At 37.0% G+C, this 14,379-nt stretch overlaps 1 protein-coding gene across 3 annotated transcripts in view; it reads left to right on the forward strand.

Moving 5' to 3' along the window:
• QSER1 (glutamine and serine rich 1) overlaps positions 1–14,379 on the forward strand; it is an 82,358-nt gene that overhangs the window by 18,177 nt on the left and 49,802 nt on the right. For all 3 annotated transcript variants that reach the window (XM_055549261.1, XM_055549260.1, XM_055549262.1), the window contains exons 2-3: positions 12,417–12,529; positions 12,931–13,092. In XM_055549261.1, the coding sequence (XP_055405236.1) occupies positions 12,996–13,092 (97 nt within the window). In that variant the 5' untranslated portion in view covers positions 12,417–12,529; positions 12,931–12,995. The remainder of the gene's footprint in view (positions 1–12,416; positions 12,530–12,930; positions 13,093–14,379) is intronic.

Genomic DNA, 14,379 nt, shown 5'->3' on the forward strand with positions numbered 1-14,379 from the left:
GGAGCAGCCAGAAGACCTGTGTGGCTGGAGTGGAGAATAGATAAAATTGGAGGTTTAAGGGAGCAACAGTTAGGTAACTTAGTGCATTGAGAATTATAAGAACTTTGGCTTTTACTAGAGTGAGATGGGAAGCCATTGGACAGATTTAAGCATAAGAGTTTTCATGTTTTGGCTTTACTTTTTTTTTTTTTAAACAGTATTGAACTTACAACACTGTGAGTTCCAGGTGTACAACATACTGATACAGTATTTCTGTACATTCCAAAATAGTTACCATCTGTCACCACACAGAATTAATATATTATTGACTATATTCCTCATGCTGTGCATTTCATCACTATGACTCATTTATTTCATAATTGGGAATTTGTACTTCTTAATCTCCCTCGCCTGTTGCACTCATCCCCCCTCAAGATGTACAGATGGCCAAAAAACACATGAAAAAATGTTTAATGTTACTCATCATCAGGGAAGTGCAAATCAAAGCACAGTACAATATCACATTACACCTGTTAGAATGGCCATTGTCAAAGAAACAACAAATAATAAGTGTTGGATAAGATGGGGAGGAAAGGCAGCCCTTATATGCTGTTGGTGGGAATGTCAGTTGCAACTACTATGGAAAACAGTATGGAGACTGCTCAAAATATTAAAAATAGAACTATCATAGGACTTCACTGTTTAAGGGAGTGACTCAGCTGAGAGTGGGGAGTGGGAAGAGTTAGGGCAGAAGCAGAGAGACCAGTTAGGAGATTATGATTATTCCTTGCTTGTTAAAAAAATGATTGAAATTTGCATGGATATATGGAAATAAGGCAAAACAAAAAACCAATACCAGAACCTCCTGATATTTAAATTATCTTGATCTTTATCTTACTCGTAAAAAGGTTTCCAGATTTGACTATGGCTTACAGCTTTTTCTTAGTGTAGACTATATTTTTGAGAGCCCTTTTTAAAAAAAAAATTTTTTGGCTGCGCCTCTCAGCTTTTGGGATCTTAGTTCGTGACCAGGGATTGAACCCTGGCCTTCAGCAGTGACGGCGTGGAGTCCTAACCACTGGACCACCAGGGAATTCCCCGAGAGCTGTTTTAGAGTTTCAGGTAGTACGGGGTTCCCATATACCCCCTCGCCCAGTTTCCCCTATTATTAACTTCTTATATTTTTATGGTGCATTTATTACAAGTAGTAAACTGATACATTGTTATCAACTAAAATCCATAGTTTGTTCAAGTTTCCTTAGTTTTTGGGTAATGTCTTTTTTGGTTCTCCAGGGATACCACTTTACATTTCTTTAACGTTATCTCAGTAGATACTTCTTTGCCATCATAATTTCTCAGACTTTTACTTGTTTTAATGACCTTTATATTAATAGTTGTGAGAGATACTGGTCAAGTATTTCATAAAATGCCCTTCTCTTGGAATTTGCCTAATGTTTTTTCATCATAATCAGAATGGAATTGTGGGTTTTCCAAAGGGAGATGGCAGAGTAAAGTGTTATTTCATTACATCGTAGTAAGAGTACATCTTATCAACATGATTTATCACTATTGATGTTGATCTTTACCAACTGGCTGAGGAAATGTTTGTCAGGTTTCTACACAGTAAAGTTACGGGGTTTTTTTTTTTTTTTTTGGTCCTCTTTTCAGTACTGTCCTCTTTGGAAGAAAATTGCTATGTGCAGTCCATTGCACATAGCACATTGCTGTGTGCAGAGTGTGGAGTTATGGTCTACCTCCTTGAATGTAGAATTGCTGCACAAATTATTTAGTATTCTTCAAGGGAGATTTACATTTTGTCCTGTTTCTATTTATTTAATTTTATCAGCATAGACTTGTAGATATATATCACTTAATTTTCTTCGGTCAGAATGTTCCAGCTTTGGTCATTGGGAGCTCTGTCAATTTGCCTCTTTGTCCCTTTCACATATCCCCATAAATGTAAGGTTTTTTCCCCCTCTCTCTGTTTGTTTGGTCAGGAAGAAAATGCAAGGATGCTCAACATCTTTAGGTAAATGAAAATCAAAACCACAGTGAGGTACCTCTTCACATATACAAGGATGGGTATTATAATAAAAATTAAAAAAACAGACAATAACAAGTATCAGCAAGGGTGTTGAGAAATTGCAACACATTAAATGTTGTTGGTGGAAATGTTAAATGGTATAGCCAGTTTGGTTGCTGCTGTTCCTCAAAATGTGAAACATGGAGTTACCATAAGACCAGAATTCCACTCCTAGGTATATACCCAAGAAAATTAAAACTATCCATCTGGACAAATCTTTAATGAATGTTCGCTGTTGTTGTTGGGTTGCTAGGTTGTGTCTGACTCTTTTCGACTCCGTGGATGGCAGCAAGCCAGGCTTCCCTGTCCTTCACCATTTCCTAGAGTTTGCTCAAACTCACGTCCGTTGAGTCACTGATGCCATCCAACCATCTCATCCTCTGTCATCCCCTTCTTCCTCCTGCCTTCAGTCTTTCCCAGCATCAGAGTCTTTTGCAGTGAGTCAACTCTTCACATCAGGTGGCCAAAGTATTGGAGCTACAGCATCAGTCCTTCCAGTGATTTCCTTTAGGATTGACTGGTTTGATCTCCTTGAAGTCCAATCTCTCTAGCCAGCACCTCAGTTTTAAGGCATCAGTTCTTCTGCACGTAGCCTTTTTTATTGTCCAGCTATCACATCCATACATGACCACAGGAAAAACCATAGCTTTGACTATACAGACCTTTGTTGGCAAAGTAATAGCTCTTCTTTTTAATACTTTTCTAGGTTTGTCATCACAACCTTGTCTAACTCAATGAAACTATGAGCCATGCCATGTAGGGCCTCCCAAGACGGATGGGTTACGGTGGAGAGTTCTGACAAAATGTGGTACCCTGGAGAAGGGAATGGCAAACCACTTCAGTATTCTTGCCTTGAGAACCCCATGAACAGTATGAAAAGGCAAAAAGATAGGACACTGAAAGATGAACTGCCCAGGTTGGTAAGTGCCCAGTAGTTTACTGGAGAAGAGTGGAGAAATAGCTCCAGAAAGAATGAAGAGGCTGAGTCAAAACAAAAACAACACCCAGTTGTGGATGGGACTGGTGATGGAATTAAAGTCTAGTGCTGTAAAGAACAGTATTGCATAGGAACTTGAAATGTTAGGTCCGTGAATCAAGGTAAATTGGAAGTGGTCAAATAGGAGTTGGCAAGAGTGAACATCAACATTTTAGGAATCAGTGAACTGAAGTGAACTGGAATGGACAGATTTAATTCAGATGGCCATTGTATCTACTGCTGTGGGCAAGAATCCCTTAAAAGAAATGGAGTAGCCCTCATAGTCAACAAAAAGAGTTCGGAATGCAGTACTTGGGTGCAGCCTCAAGAACGACAGAATGATCACTGTTCGTTTCCAAGGCAAACCATTTGATATCATAGTAATCCAAGTCTATGTTCCAACCACTGATGCTGAAGAAGCTGAAGTTCAACGGTTCTGTGAAGACCTACAAGACCTTCTAGAACTAACACCCCAAAAAGATGTCCTTTTCATCATAGGGGATTGGGATGCAAAAGTAGGAAGTCAAGAGATACCTGGAGTAACAGGCAAGTTTGGCCTTGGAGAACAAAATGAAGTAGGGCAAAGGCTAACAGTTTTGCCAAGAGAATGCACTGGTCATAGCAAACACCCTCTTCCACCAACACGGAAGAAGATTCTACATATGGTCATCATCAGATGGTCAATACCAAAATCAGATTGATTATATTCTTTGCAGGCAAAGATGGAGAAGCTCTATACAGTCAGCAAAAACAAGACCAGGAGCTGACTGTGACTCAGATCATGAGCTTCTCATTGCCAAATTCAGACTTAAATTGAAGAAAGTGGGGAAAGCTATTAGACCATTCAGGTATGACCTAAATCAAATCCCTTATGATTATACAGTAGAAATGACAAGTAGATTCAAGAGATTAGATCTGATAGAGTGCCTGAAGAACTAACTATGAACGGAGGTTTTTAACATTTTACAAGCGGCAGTGAGCAAAACCATCCCCAAGAAGAAGAAATACAAAAGGCAAAATGGCTGTCTGAGGAGGCCTTACAAATAGCTGAGAAAAGAAGAGAAGTGAAAGGCAAAGGAGAAAAGGAAAGATACATCAATCTGAATTCAGAGTTCCAGAGAATAACAAGGAGAGATAAGAAGGCCTTTTTAAGTAAACAGTGCAAAGAAATAGAGGAAAACAATAGAATGGGAAAGACTAGAGATCTCTTGAAGGAAATTAGAGATACCAGGGGAACATTTAATGCAAAGATGGGCTCAATAAAGGACAGAAATGGTATAGACCTGCCAGAAGTAGAAGATATTAAGAAGAGGTTGCAAGACTAGAAAGAAGAATTATACAAAAAAGATCTTCATGACCCAGATAGCCATGATGCTGTGATCACTCACCTAGAGTGAGACATCCTGGAGTGCAAAGTCAAATGGGCCTTAGGAAGCATCACTACGAAGAAAGCTAGTGGAGATTACGGAATTCCAGCTGAACTATTTCAAATCCTAAAAGATGATGGTATTAAAGTGCTGCACTCAATATGCCAGCAAATTTGGAAAACTCAGCAGTGGTCATGGGACTGGAAAAGGTCAGGTTTCATTCCAGTCCCAAAGAAAGGCAATGACAGAATGCTCAAACTACTGCACAACTGCACTCATTCACACACTAGAAAAGTAGTGTTCAAAATTCTCCAAGCTAGGCTTCTTCAACAGTATGTGAACCGAGAACTTCCAGATGTTCAAGCTGGTTTTAGAAAAGGCAGAGGAACCACACATCAAATTGCCAACATCCATTGCATCATAGAAAAAGCAAGAGAATTCCAGAAAAACATCTACTTCCACTTCATTGATTACGCTAAAGCCTTTGACTGTGAGAATTGCAGCAAACTGTGAAAAAATATTAAAGAGATGGGAATACTAGACCACCTTACCTGCCTCCTGAGAAATCTGTATGCAGGTCAGGAAGCAACAGTTAGGACCAGACATGGAAGAACTGACTGGTTCCAAATTGGGAAAGGAATACATCAAGGCTGTATATGGTCACTTTGCTTATTTAAGTTACATGCAGAATACATAATGCAAAATGCCAGACTGGATGAAGCAGAAGCTGGAATCAAGATTGCTGGGAGAAATATCAATAACCTCAGATATGCAGATGATACCACACTTATGGCAGAAAGTGAAGAGGAATTAAAGAGCCTCTTGATGAAAGTGAAAGAGGAGAGTGAAAAAGCTGGCTTAAAATTCAACATTCAGAAAACTAAGATCATGGTATCCGGTTCCATCACTTCATGGCAAGTATATGGGGAAACAGTGGAAATAGTGACAGACTTGATTTTCTTGGGTTCCAAAATCACTGCAGATGGTGACTGCAGCCATGAAATTAAAAGACGCTTGCTCCTTGGAAGAAAAGCTATGACCAACCTAGACAGCCTATTAAAAAGCAGAGACATTACTTTGTTGACAAAGGTCTGTCTAGTCAAAGCTGTGGTTTTTCCAGTAGTCATGGATGGATGTGAGAGTCGGACTATAAAGAAAGCTGAGCGCCAAAGGATGGGTGCTTTTGAACTGTGGTGTTGGAGAAGACTCTTGTGAGTCCTTTGGACTGCAAGGAGATCTAACCAGTCAATCCTAAAGGAAATCAGTCCTGAATATTCATTGGAAGGACTGATGCTCAAACTGAAACTCCAGTACTTTGGCCACCTGATGGGAAGAACTGACTCATTTGAAAAGACCCTGATGCTGGGAAGGATTGAAGGCAGGAGGAGAAGGGGATGACAGAGGATGAGATGGTTGGGTGGCATCACCAACTTGATGGACATGAGTTTGCACATGCTCTGGGCGTTGGTGATGGGCAGGGAAGCCTGTTGGAGTTCATGGGGTCACAAAGAGTCAGACATGACTGAGCAACTGAACTGAACTGAGGTTTGTCATAGCCTTTCTTCCAAGGAGCAAACGTCTTTTGATTTCATGGCTGCAGTTACTATCCACAGTGATTTTGGAGCCCAAGAAAATCAAGTTTGTCACTGTTTCCATTGTTTCCCCATCTATTTGCCATGAAGTGATGGGTCTGGATGCCATGATCTCAGTTTTTGAATATCGAGGGGTTTTTTTGTTTTTTTGTTTTTTTTTTTAGTTCTACGAGTTTGTTGCTAGCAACCCATCTCCCTCCACCCTCATGCATGCATGCTCAAGTCATGTAACCCCATGGACTGCAGCCCACCAGGCTCCTCTGTCCATGGACTTTTCCAGGCAAGAATACTAGAGTGGGTTGCCATTTCCTTCTCCATTGAATGTTGAGTTTTAAGGCAGATTTTTCACTCTGTTGTTTCACCTTCATCAAGAGGTTGTTTAATTCCTCTTCGCTTTCTACCATTAGGGTGATGTCATCTGCATATCTGAGATTATTGGTATTTCTCCCAGCAATCTTGATTCCAGCTTGTGCTTCATCCATCCTGGCATGTCACATGATGTGTTCTGCATAGAAGTTAAATAAGCAAGGTGATAATATACAGCCTTGATGTACTCCTTTCTCAAGTTGGAACCAGTCAGTTGTTCGTGTTTATCAAGGTGTAATTCATAATAGCCCAAAAGTGGAAACAACCCAATGTCCATCTGTTGATGAATAAACAAAATGTAGTAATTGTGCTCTGTGCTAAGTTGCTTCAGTTGTGTATGATTTTTTGTGACCCTATGGACTGTAGTCTCTGTCCATGGGATTGTCTTTGCACGAGTACTGGAGTGGGTTGCCATTTCCTCCTCCAGGGGAGTTTCCCCAGCCAGTTATTGGACCTGTGTCTCTTAGGTCTCCTGCATTGGCAGACGGTTTCTTTGCCACCTGGGAAGCCCAATGGAATATTATTCAGCCATTAAACAAAGTACTGATATGTTCATGTTGTAACAGGATGAACCTTGAAAACATGGTGAGTGAAAGAAGCCAGTCACAAAAGACTGTGTATAATATAATATGATTCCATTTATTTGTGATGTTGTGAGTGGGCAAATGCATAGACAGAAAAGTTAGTAGTTGCCAGGGGCTGGGTAGAGGACGATATACAGGAGGTAATGCTAATGGGACAGGTTTAGTTTTGCAGCACCAAAGTGTTCTAAAGTTGGATTATGGTGATGAGTGAATCACCAGATATTTAACCCCAAGTATTTAAAAGAACTCTGAAAAAATAAATAAATAAATAAAAGAACTCTGATTTGTACACTTTAAAAGGGTAACCTTTTATATATCAATAAAAGTGAAAGCGAAAGTTGCTCAGTCGTGTCTGACTCTTTGCCACCCCATGGACTATACAGTCCATGGAATTCTCCAGGCCAGAATACTGGAGTGGGTAGCCCTTCCCTTCTCCAGGGGATCTTCCCAACCCAGGTCTCCTGCATTGCAGGCGAATTCTTTACCAGCTGAGCCTCAAGGGAAGCCCATATATCAATAAAGCTGTCATTAAAAAAAAAAATTAGAACAAAATATCAAAAATGAGATACTTAGGGATTTATAATTTAAAGAATTATACAGTAAATGCTACAAAAAAAATTCTAAGAAGAATTAAAGACCAAAATAAAGAGATACACTCATCGATTAGAAGGCTCAGTACTTTTAAGATGGTAGTTTTCCCCAACTGATGTATAGAGTTCATGTACTGTTTTTTTAAAAATTGACAACTGACTCCAAAATTTCTCTGGGAATATATCGCATGGCCAAAATAATTTTGAAAAATAACAAAATTCCAAGATTTGTACAACCTGAATCATTTATCAGACTGTGTGTTATTGACCTAAGAACAGACACTGATCATTGTAACACAGTAGTTAAGAACAGAACCACAACCATGGCTAGTTGACTTTTTTGGACATGGGTTCAAATAGGTTCTGTAGGTAAAGAATAATCTTTTTATTTTTTTCTTTTGCTTCACTGTGCAGTATCTGGGATCTTAGTTCCCCAACCAGGGATCAAACCAGTGCCTTCTGCAGTGGAAATGCAAAGTCTTAACCACTAAACTACAAGAGAAGTACCAAGAATAATCTTTTTGATATGTAGTACTGGCACAACTGGATATCCAAATTAAAAAAAAAAGAATCCCATGCTGTACCTCATACCATGTGTAAAAATGAACTCCAAATGAATCATAGACCTAAATGGAAAAATTAATACTGTAAGACTTCTTGAAGAAAATATAGAATACATTTTTGAGATATTAGACTTGGCAAAGATATCTTAGCTATGACATCAAAAGTACAATTCATAAAATAAAAAAGTTGTTTAGCTCTTCTGCAATTTTAGGAAATTTTAGGAAAATGAAAGCCACAGATTGGGAAATAATGTTTACAAAATATGTTTCTGACCAAGGATTTGGTTCCAGAATATATAGGCAACTCCTAAAACTTATTAATAAGAAAACAAACAACCAAAAAAAGTTTGAGAAAAATAAGTTGAGTAGATAGTTTACCAAAGAAGGTTTCTGATGCTCAACATTGTTAGTTATTAAGGAAATACAAATTGAAATCACCGTGAGGTACCACTGCACACCAATTAGAATAGTAAAAATTTTTTTAAAGGAAAGGAAAACAAAGAACTTACAATACTTAGTGCTGCTGAGGATGCAGAGTAACTACCAAACATACATCACTGATGGGAATGCAGAAAGGTGTAGCCACTTTAGAAAGCAGTTTCTCTAAGGTTAACCAAGTTTCCAAGCAACTCAGCCATTCCCCTCCAGTGGTGAAATGAAATGAAATGAAAACTTACATCCAGACTAAAACTTAGGTACATATTTTTAGCAACTTCATTCATAATTGCCAAAGCAGAAAAGAACTCAAAGGTCCAGGAACTGATGAGTGAATTTAAAACCACCAGCAACCTTTGGTACATCTATATCAGGGAGTCATACTCCACAAGAAAAAACAATGACTTGCTGGAAGTGGGCACGCTCTTTGCCTACAGAATGTCAGCTTTTTCCTTTCCAGTGCTTTGCGCCTTGCTGGGAAATTCTGAGAGTGAAGAGGAAGTCATCCGGGACATTGCCAGACAGCTTGCCCAAATAGCATATGGAATCTGCCCAGGGCTCATGGACGACCCGGCTGTACAGATTAGGAATGAGAGCCTGTCAGAGGAGGACAGGAGTATCTATTTGTTCAACAGATACAAAGATTTAGTTATGCAAGATGAGTAAGTTCATCATTCATGAACAGATCTTCTGTACAACATGGTGCACGTTGTTAACAATACCGCATTGTGCGCTTTAAGTGGGCGGCTCTCATGTGAAGTGCTCTTACCACAGTAAAATCAGTTGGTTAGAACTTTAGCCTGGAAGAAAACATTCACAATACACATATCTAACAATATGGATCCAGACTATATTTTAAAAACATCTTAAAACCCAAGATCGCTAACAACGCAGTTTTTTTAAACAGCCAAAAATTTGGACAGACTTCACCAGAGAAGCTAAAAGAATAGTCACATGAGAAGATGCTCCTCATCATTAGTTATTATGAAAATGCAAATTAAAACACAATGAGATACCACTTTACCTACCTAGAAAGGCTAAAATTCAGAAGACTGAAAAGATCACGTGACAAGGATGTAAAGCAAAAATGTAATGTTGATTAATAACTGATGCTAATGTAAAATGGTACACATACCTACCTAACGACACAGTAATTCCATTTCTAGGTATTTAACTTGAAGGAAAACATGCCCTCAAAAGACTCGCATACACATGTTCATAGCAGATTGATTCATAGTAGCATGTAACTAGAAGCAATCCACATGTTCATCTGTAAGTGAACGGATAAACATAATTGTAGTATCTTCAGATAATTTAAGCAAAAGGAATGAACTACTTATGTATGCAACAACATGAGTGAATCTCAAACATTATGCTGAAAGCTTTTAAAGCCCTGTACAAAAGAGTATAGACTATGATTTGGGACAAGCAAGCCTAAATTTTAGTAACATTAGGCTTCTCAGTAGTTATCTGGGGCCAGGAGAGAGTTGAAAAATGGATTGACTGCAAAGGGACATGAGAAGCCTTCTGTTGTGATGGGAATGTTCTACAAGTTGGTTGGGATTATGGTTATACTGGTGTATACGTTTATCAACAAATGTGTACATACTGAATTGTACACTTAAAATAGGTGCACTTTATTGTATGTAAATTATATTGTACCTTAATAAGTTGATTTTAAAGTTTAAAATAGATTTTAAATTAATCCTAAAATTGAATCTTCAAACTAAAGCAAAATCTAACTCCTATATATCTAATTAATAACATAGCCATACAAGTAATTTACTTAACTTTTGGATCAATATTCTAACTGTATATACTTAATGGGACATAATTTTTAGACAAAAATATATTGTGAACAAATACTTTTACTTGATGGTTTTGTTTTTGGTAAAGGCTGTGTTAAAGTATTTTTGGATAAAACTAATAAGTAAATCTGTGAGTGTAAACTGGGATTCTGACTGTAGGAAAAGGAAAATATGTGTGAAATGTAGGAAGATGAGGAATGCTATATTGGATTTGAGTGAAAGTTGTCATTATGCACTCATCATTTTAAAAAGACATATATTTCTTAGCTTTGTCCACTTAAGGGGCCTAAAAGCAATGACACCTCAGGCATTGAATATACTTGACACACAGATCTTGGTTTCAAAATGTCATTGCCCACTAAAAGACTTCTTCTAGAAATGGTTGACTTCATGTCTGGTACAGAATATAAAAAAACAAGATGAACCTGAAACATCTTGTGCTGGAAGGTAAGAAGGTGTCAGAGCACCATGGAGGACATGTGACAAGGAAACAAGATTGAGGGGACAAAGTGAATATCATGTAGATAAGAGAGAGAGCAGGGGGAAATGCTCGTTTTTATAGAAGAATGCTAACTTTTAAATATTGAAAGTACTGTAATTAGAGCACTACTGTTCTAATCTCCAGTGCAATAATTAAAGATCATGAACAGTTGGTGTCTGAAACCATTAGCTGTTGGGACAAGGTATTGACACTGGCTTAAAAGTTAACACCTGCCAATTGTATATTAATTCTGAAGAGAAGAAATAACTACATTCAGAGGTCTGACACTTCAAGTTTATTGACACTGGCTTAAAAGTTAACACCTGCCAATTGTATATTAATTCTGAAGAGAAGAAATAACTACATTCAGAGGTCTGACACTTCAAGTTTAACATCGCCAGTAATGAGACAAACTGAGAGTATGTGTGTCCTCATGAGATGCAACGATAATTACAAAGCATCTTTATGTACTTCTCATGAAGAAGCAATCAGACAAATCTGGTATTTGGGATAGTACAAGTACATTTCAAGTACATTCAACTGACTTGGATTCCTCAAAATAAAAAAAAAAATCCATGTCATGAAGTCAAGGCAAAAGGGATCTGGAATTAGGGGCAGAGTGGAGACACTATTCTAAATGTAGAGACATAAACAAATATAATATTGAATTTTGATTGCATCCTACAAACAGCTTTAAAATTGTAAACATTTTGATAACTGAGGGACATTGGAATCCGACCTCTGTGTTAATCACATGCAATAGTGACAGCATTAAGTTTTCTTCAAGTCTGGTAATGATATTTGGTTATGTAGCTGAATGTCCTATTCCTAGGAGATACCACTGAATTATTTAAGAATACAATTTCATGACATCTGCAAGCTATTTTCAGGTAGATTAAAAGAAAAGCATATGTGTTATTTATAAAGATAAAACAAGTATAACAAAATGTTAGCAGTCTTCAAATCTTAAGTGACAGGTATATAGATTATTCCTTGTTCTATTTCGGTTTTTCTGTGGGTTTAAAATATTCAAAATAAAAATCAAGGGGAGAAAAATACCTTGTTCTGAATTACTCTCAAAATGTATAAGCTTGAAATTTTCGAGGAGAGTTACTGGGAAATAGTGTTAATTACCAATTCATTTGAACTATCTGATATTCCAGAGAATGTTAGAGGGACTTTAGAGATGATCTTGTCTGGGTCCCTTATTCATACAGGTGAAGAAATGAGTCTGACAGTAATAGAGTCACTTACTGAAATCATATGGTAAGCCAATAGTAGTTGTCCTATTTTCCAGGATATTTGTTGCTTTTCCCACTGTGCCATGTTATTATCTCTTCCCCTAAAAGGACTTAGTTGGAGATACAGTTAAATTAAGAAAAATACAATGGATCATTTTTTCTTCCTAGTATGTCTTCAATAATTTCCCCTGCATTTTGACAGTGTTATGAGACCATGTTTGATCTCTTGATATATAGGTCAGGAATTTAGTGAAAGATGTATGCTTCTTTTGATAATTGCCTTCCTAGAATTCTTTTGATCATCTGGTTTGAGCCGTGTGTTTTTTGTCATTTATTTTTTTTATCCTCTAGTTTAAGCTATGAAGAAGGACATCCCTCAAACTCTGAAACAGACCTCCTTCAGAGACAGACTTTTGCAGCCTCTCATCAGCTTCCTGGATATGCTGCCACACCTCAGCCAACTGGTAAAAATTCTGCTGTGAAATATACCCTGAATCGGGGTGCATTTAGTGAATAAGAAGGAAAATCAACTTTCACATGTTGGGTTATGAAAGTGTACAGGACAGAATGGTTCCATGGGAAATGTTAGAATGAAAATGAGATTAAAAGCTTTGTCTTTTACTAATAGGAAATAGTTATATAGTTAATTAGTAGGGAAATCTTTTTTTCCTGCATCTCTATAGATTTTAAATTATAACTATGCTTAAGCAAATTAATACTTGTTTGCCATTCAAAATGAAGCAGTTTAGGGTTGTAGTACTTAGGGCCTCAAATTTCAGAGATTCCTTTTAAAAATAGCATCAGGAATATCCTTTTATGTTAATATATATTTTTACTTTGGGATACATTTTATCTTCAAATGTAGGTCTTTCTGGAATATTTGATACTAGTGTGAACAATGCCAGCACTAACACAAAAGAATCTTCAGTGATGAATTTTCTCTCTGCTGTTGAATCCCGAACTGCTCAGGCTGCTTCTTCAGGAACTACTCTTTTACCACAATTCAGGGCCCCATCCTGGCAGACAGGTGATTCTTTGTTTTCAGAATTTTTAAGTCCTATAGAAATCCTGCTAAAAATTCAATTTTTATAGTCTTGTCATGATGGTAGTGTGGCTGAGAGTGGTGTTAATTATTGATTTTCCAGTGAACTTTAAAACCTGGAATTTTTCACTATTTTAAAGTGGATAAAATTTAAGAAACTGTTACTAGCAGAAATTCAGTTTTAGCACTCTGTTGACAACTAACAAGTTGAAGAAGGTAGGTAATTGTTAAAAGGTAAATCCTAGATATAAAGTTTTTACCTGGCAATTTAAGTAGTCACTTATTTACTTGAGAGAAGAAAAGATTAAATTTCTTTTCCTTATCCCCCATTTTACCTTTATAGAGGTATAATTGACATATAAACTTGTAAGATATTTAGAGTGTACATTGTGGTAATTTGGTACATGTTTGCATTGTGAAAGAATTCCTCCATCTGGTTAATTAACACGCCTATCACTTTACATGTTTATCTTTTTTGGGGAAGTTGGTGAAAGATTAAGTTCTGTTTTAGTGCCTTCAGACTGGATAGGTGGTAGAGTAAAAAGCAACCTTAGAACTGATTTCGTCATTAGTTAGGAAAGTTACCTTAAGTGAATGGAATAAGTTATTCTTTAATAAAAGCTAGCACAAATTGATGTTATTATATTATGTGCTTTTCTATTTTATTTTTCTTATTTCATTTTTCTGTTACCCCTTGAAATTGTTTGTGTATATTTTTATTTTTTGCAGGATGACAGATTAGTTTTTTTTTTTAAGGTTTCATCTTAAAAACTGTAGTTTTAAGTAATAGCTGTTGGAAATATTTTATTATTCTGATGTAGATTCTATTAATACAGCTGTCTTTTCCGTATGTCTGAGAAACTTCTGCTTCTAAAGAAACAATGTGTTAGTATGGCATAAAACAATATTTTTTAAAAAAATTAAAAAATACAATAGCTTTATTTATTGCTTCCTGGAATAATTTTACATTACATATATTTAGTTAATTCTAAGCATTATTTATTGTTTCAAGAGTAACTAGATGTTTTCTGTCCTTGTAGTTGTAATACTCTTGATTGCTGCCCGTCTTCTGGGATCGTAGTTCCTCGACCAGTTAAACCTGGGCCCCAGCAATGAAAGATCGAGTCCAAACTGTTGGACCACCAGGGAATTCCCACTTTTTTGACATTTAATGGAAAGAAGTGAAAGAAGAATATTTTTGAAAAGGGCCAGAGAACCTTTTCCCCTCTATTTTTTCAAAATGGGGAAAAAAAAATTTTAATGGAAGCTCAC

The sequence above is a fragment of the Bubalus kerabau genome, chromosome 15 (genome assembly GCF_029407905.1).
Source record: "Bubalus kerabau isolate K-KA32 ecotype Philippines breed swamp buffalo chromosome 15, PCC_UOA_SB_1v2, whole genome shotgun sequence".
NCBI classification, from domain to species: domain Eukaryota; kingdom Metazoa; phylum Chordata; class Mammalia; order Artiodactyla; family Bovidae; genus Bubalus; species Bubalus kerabau.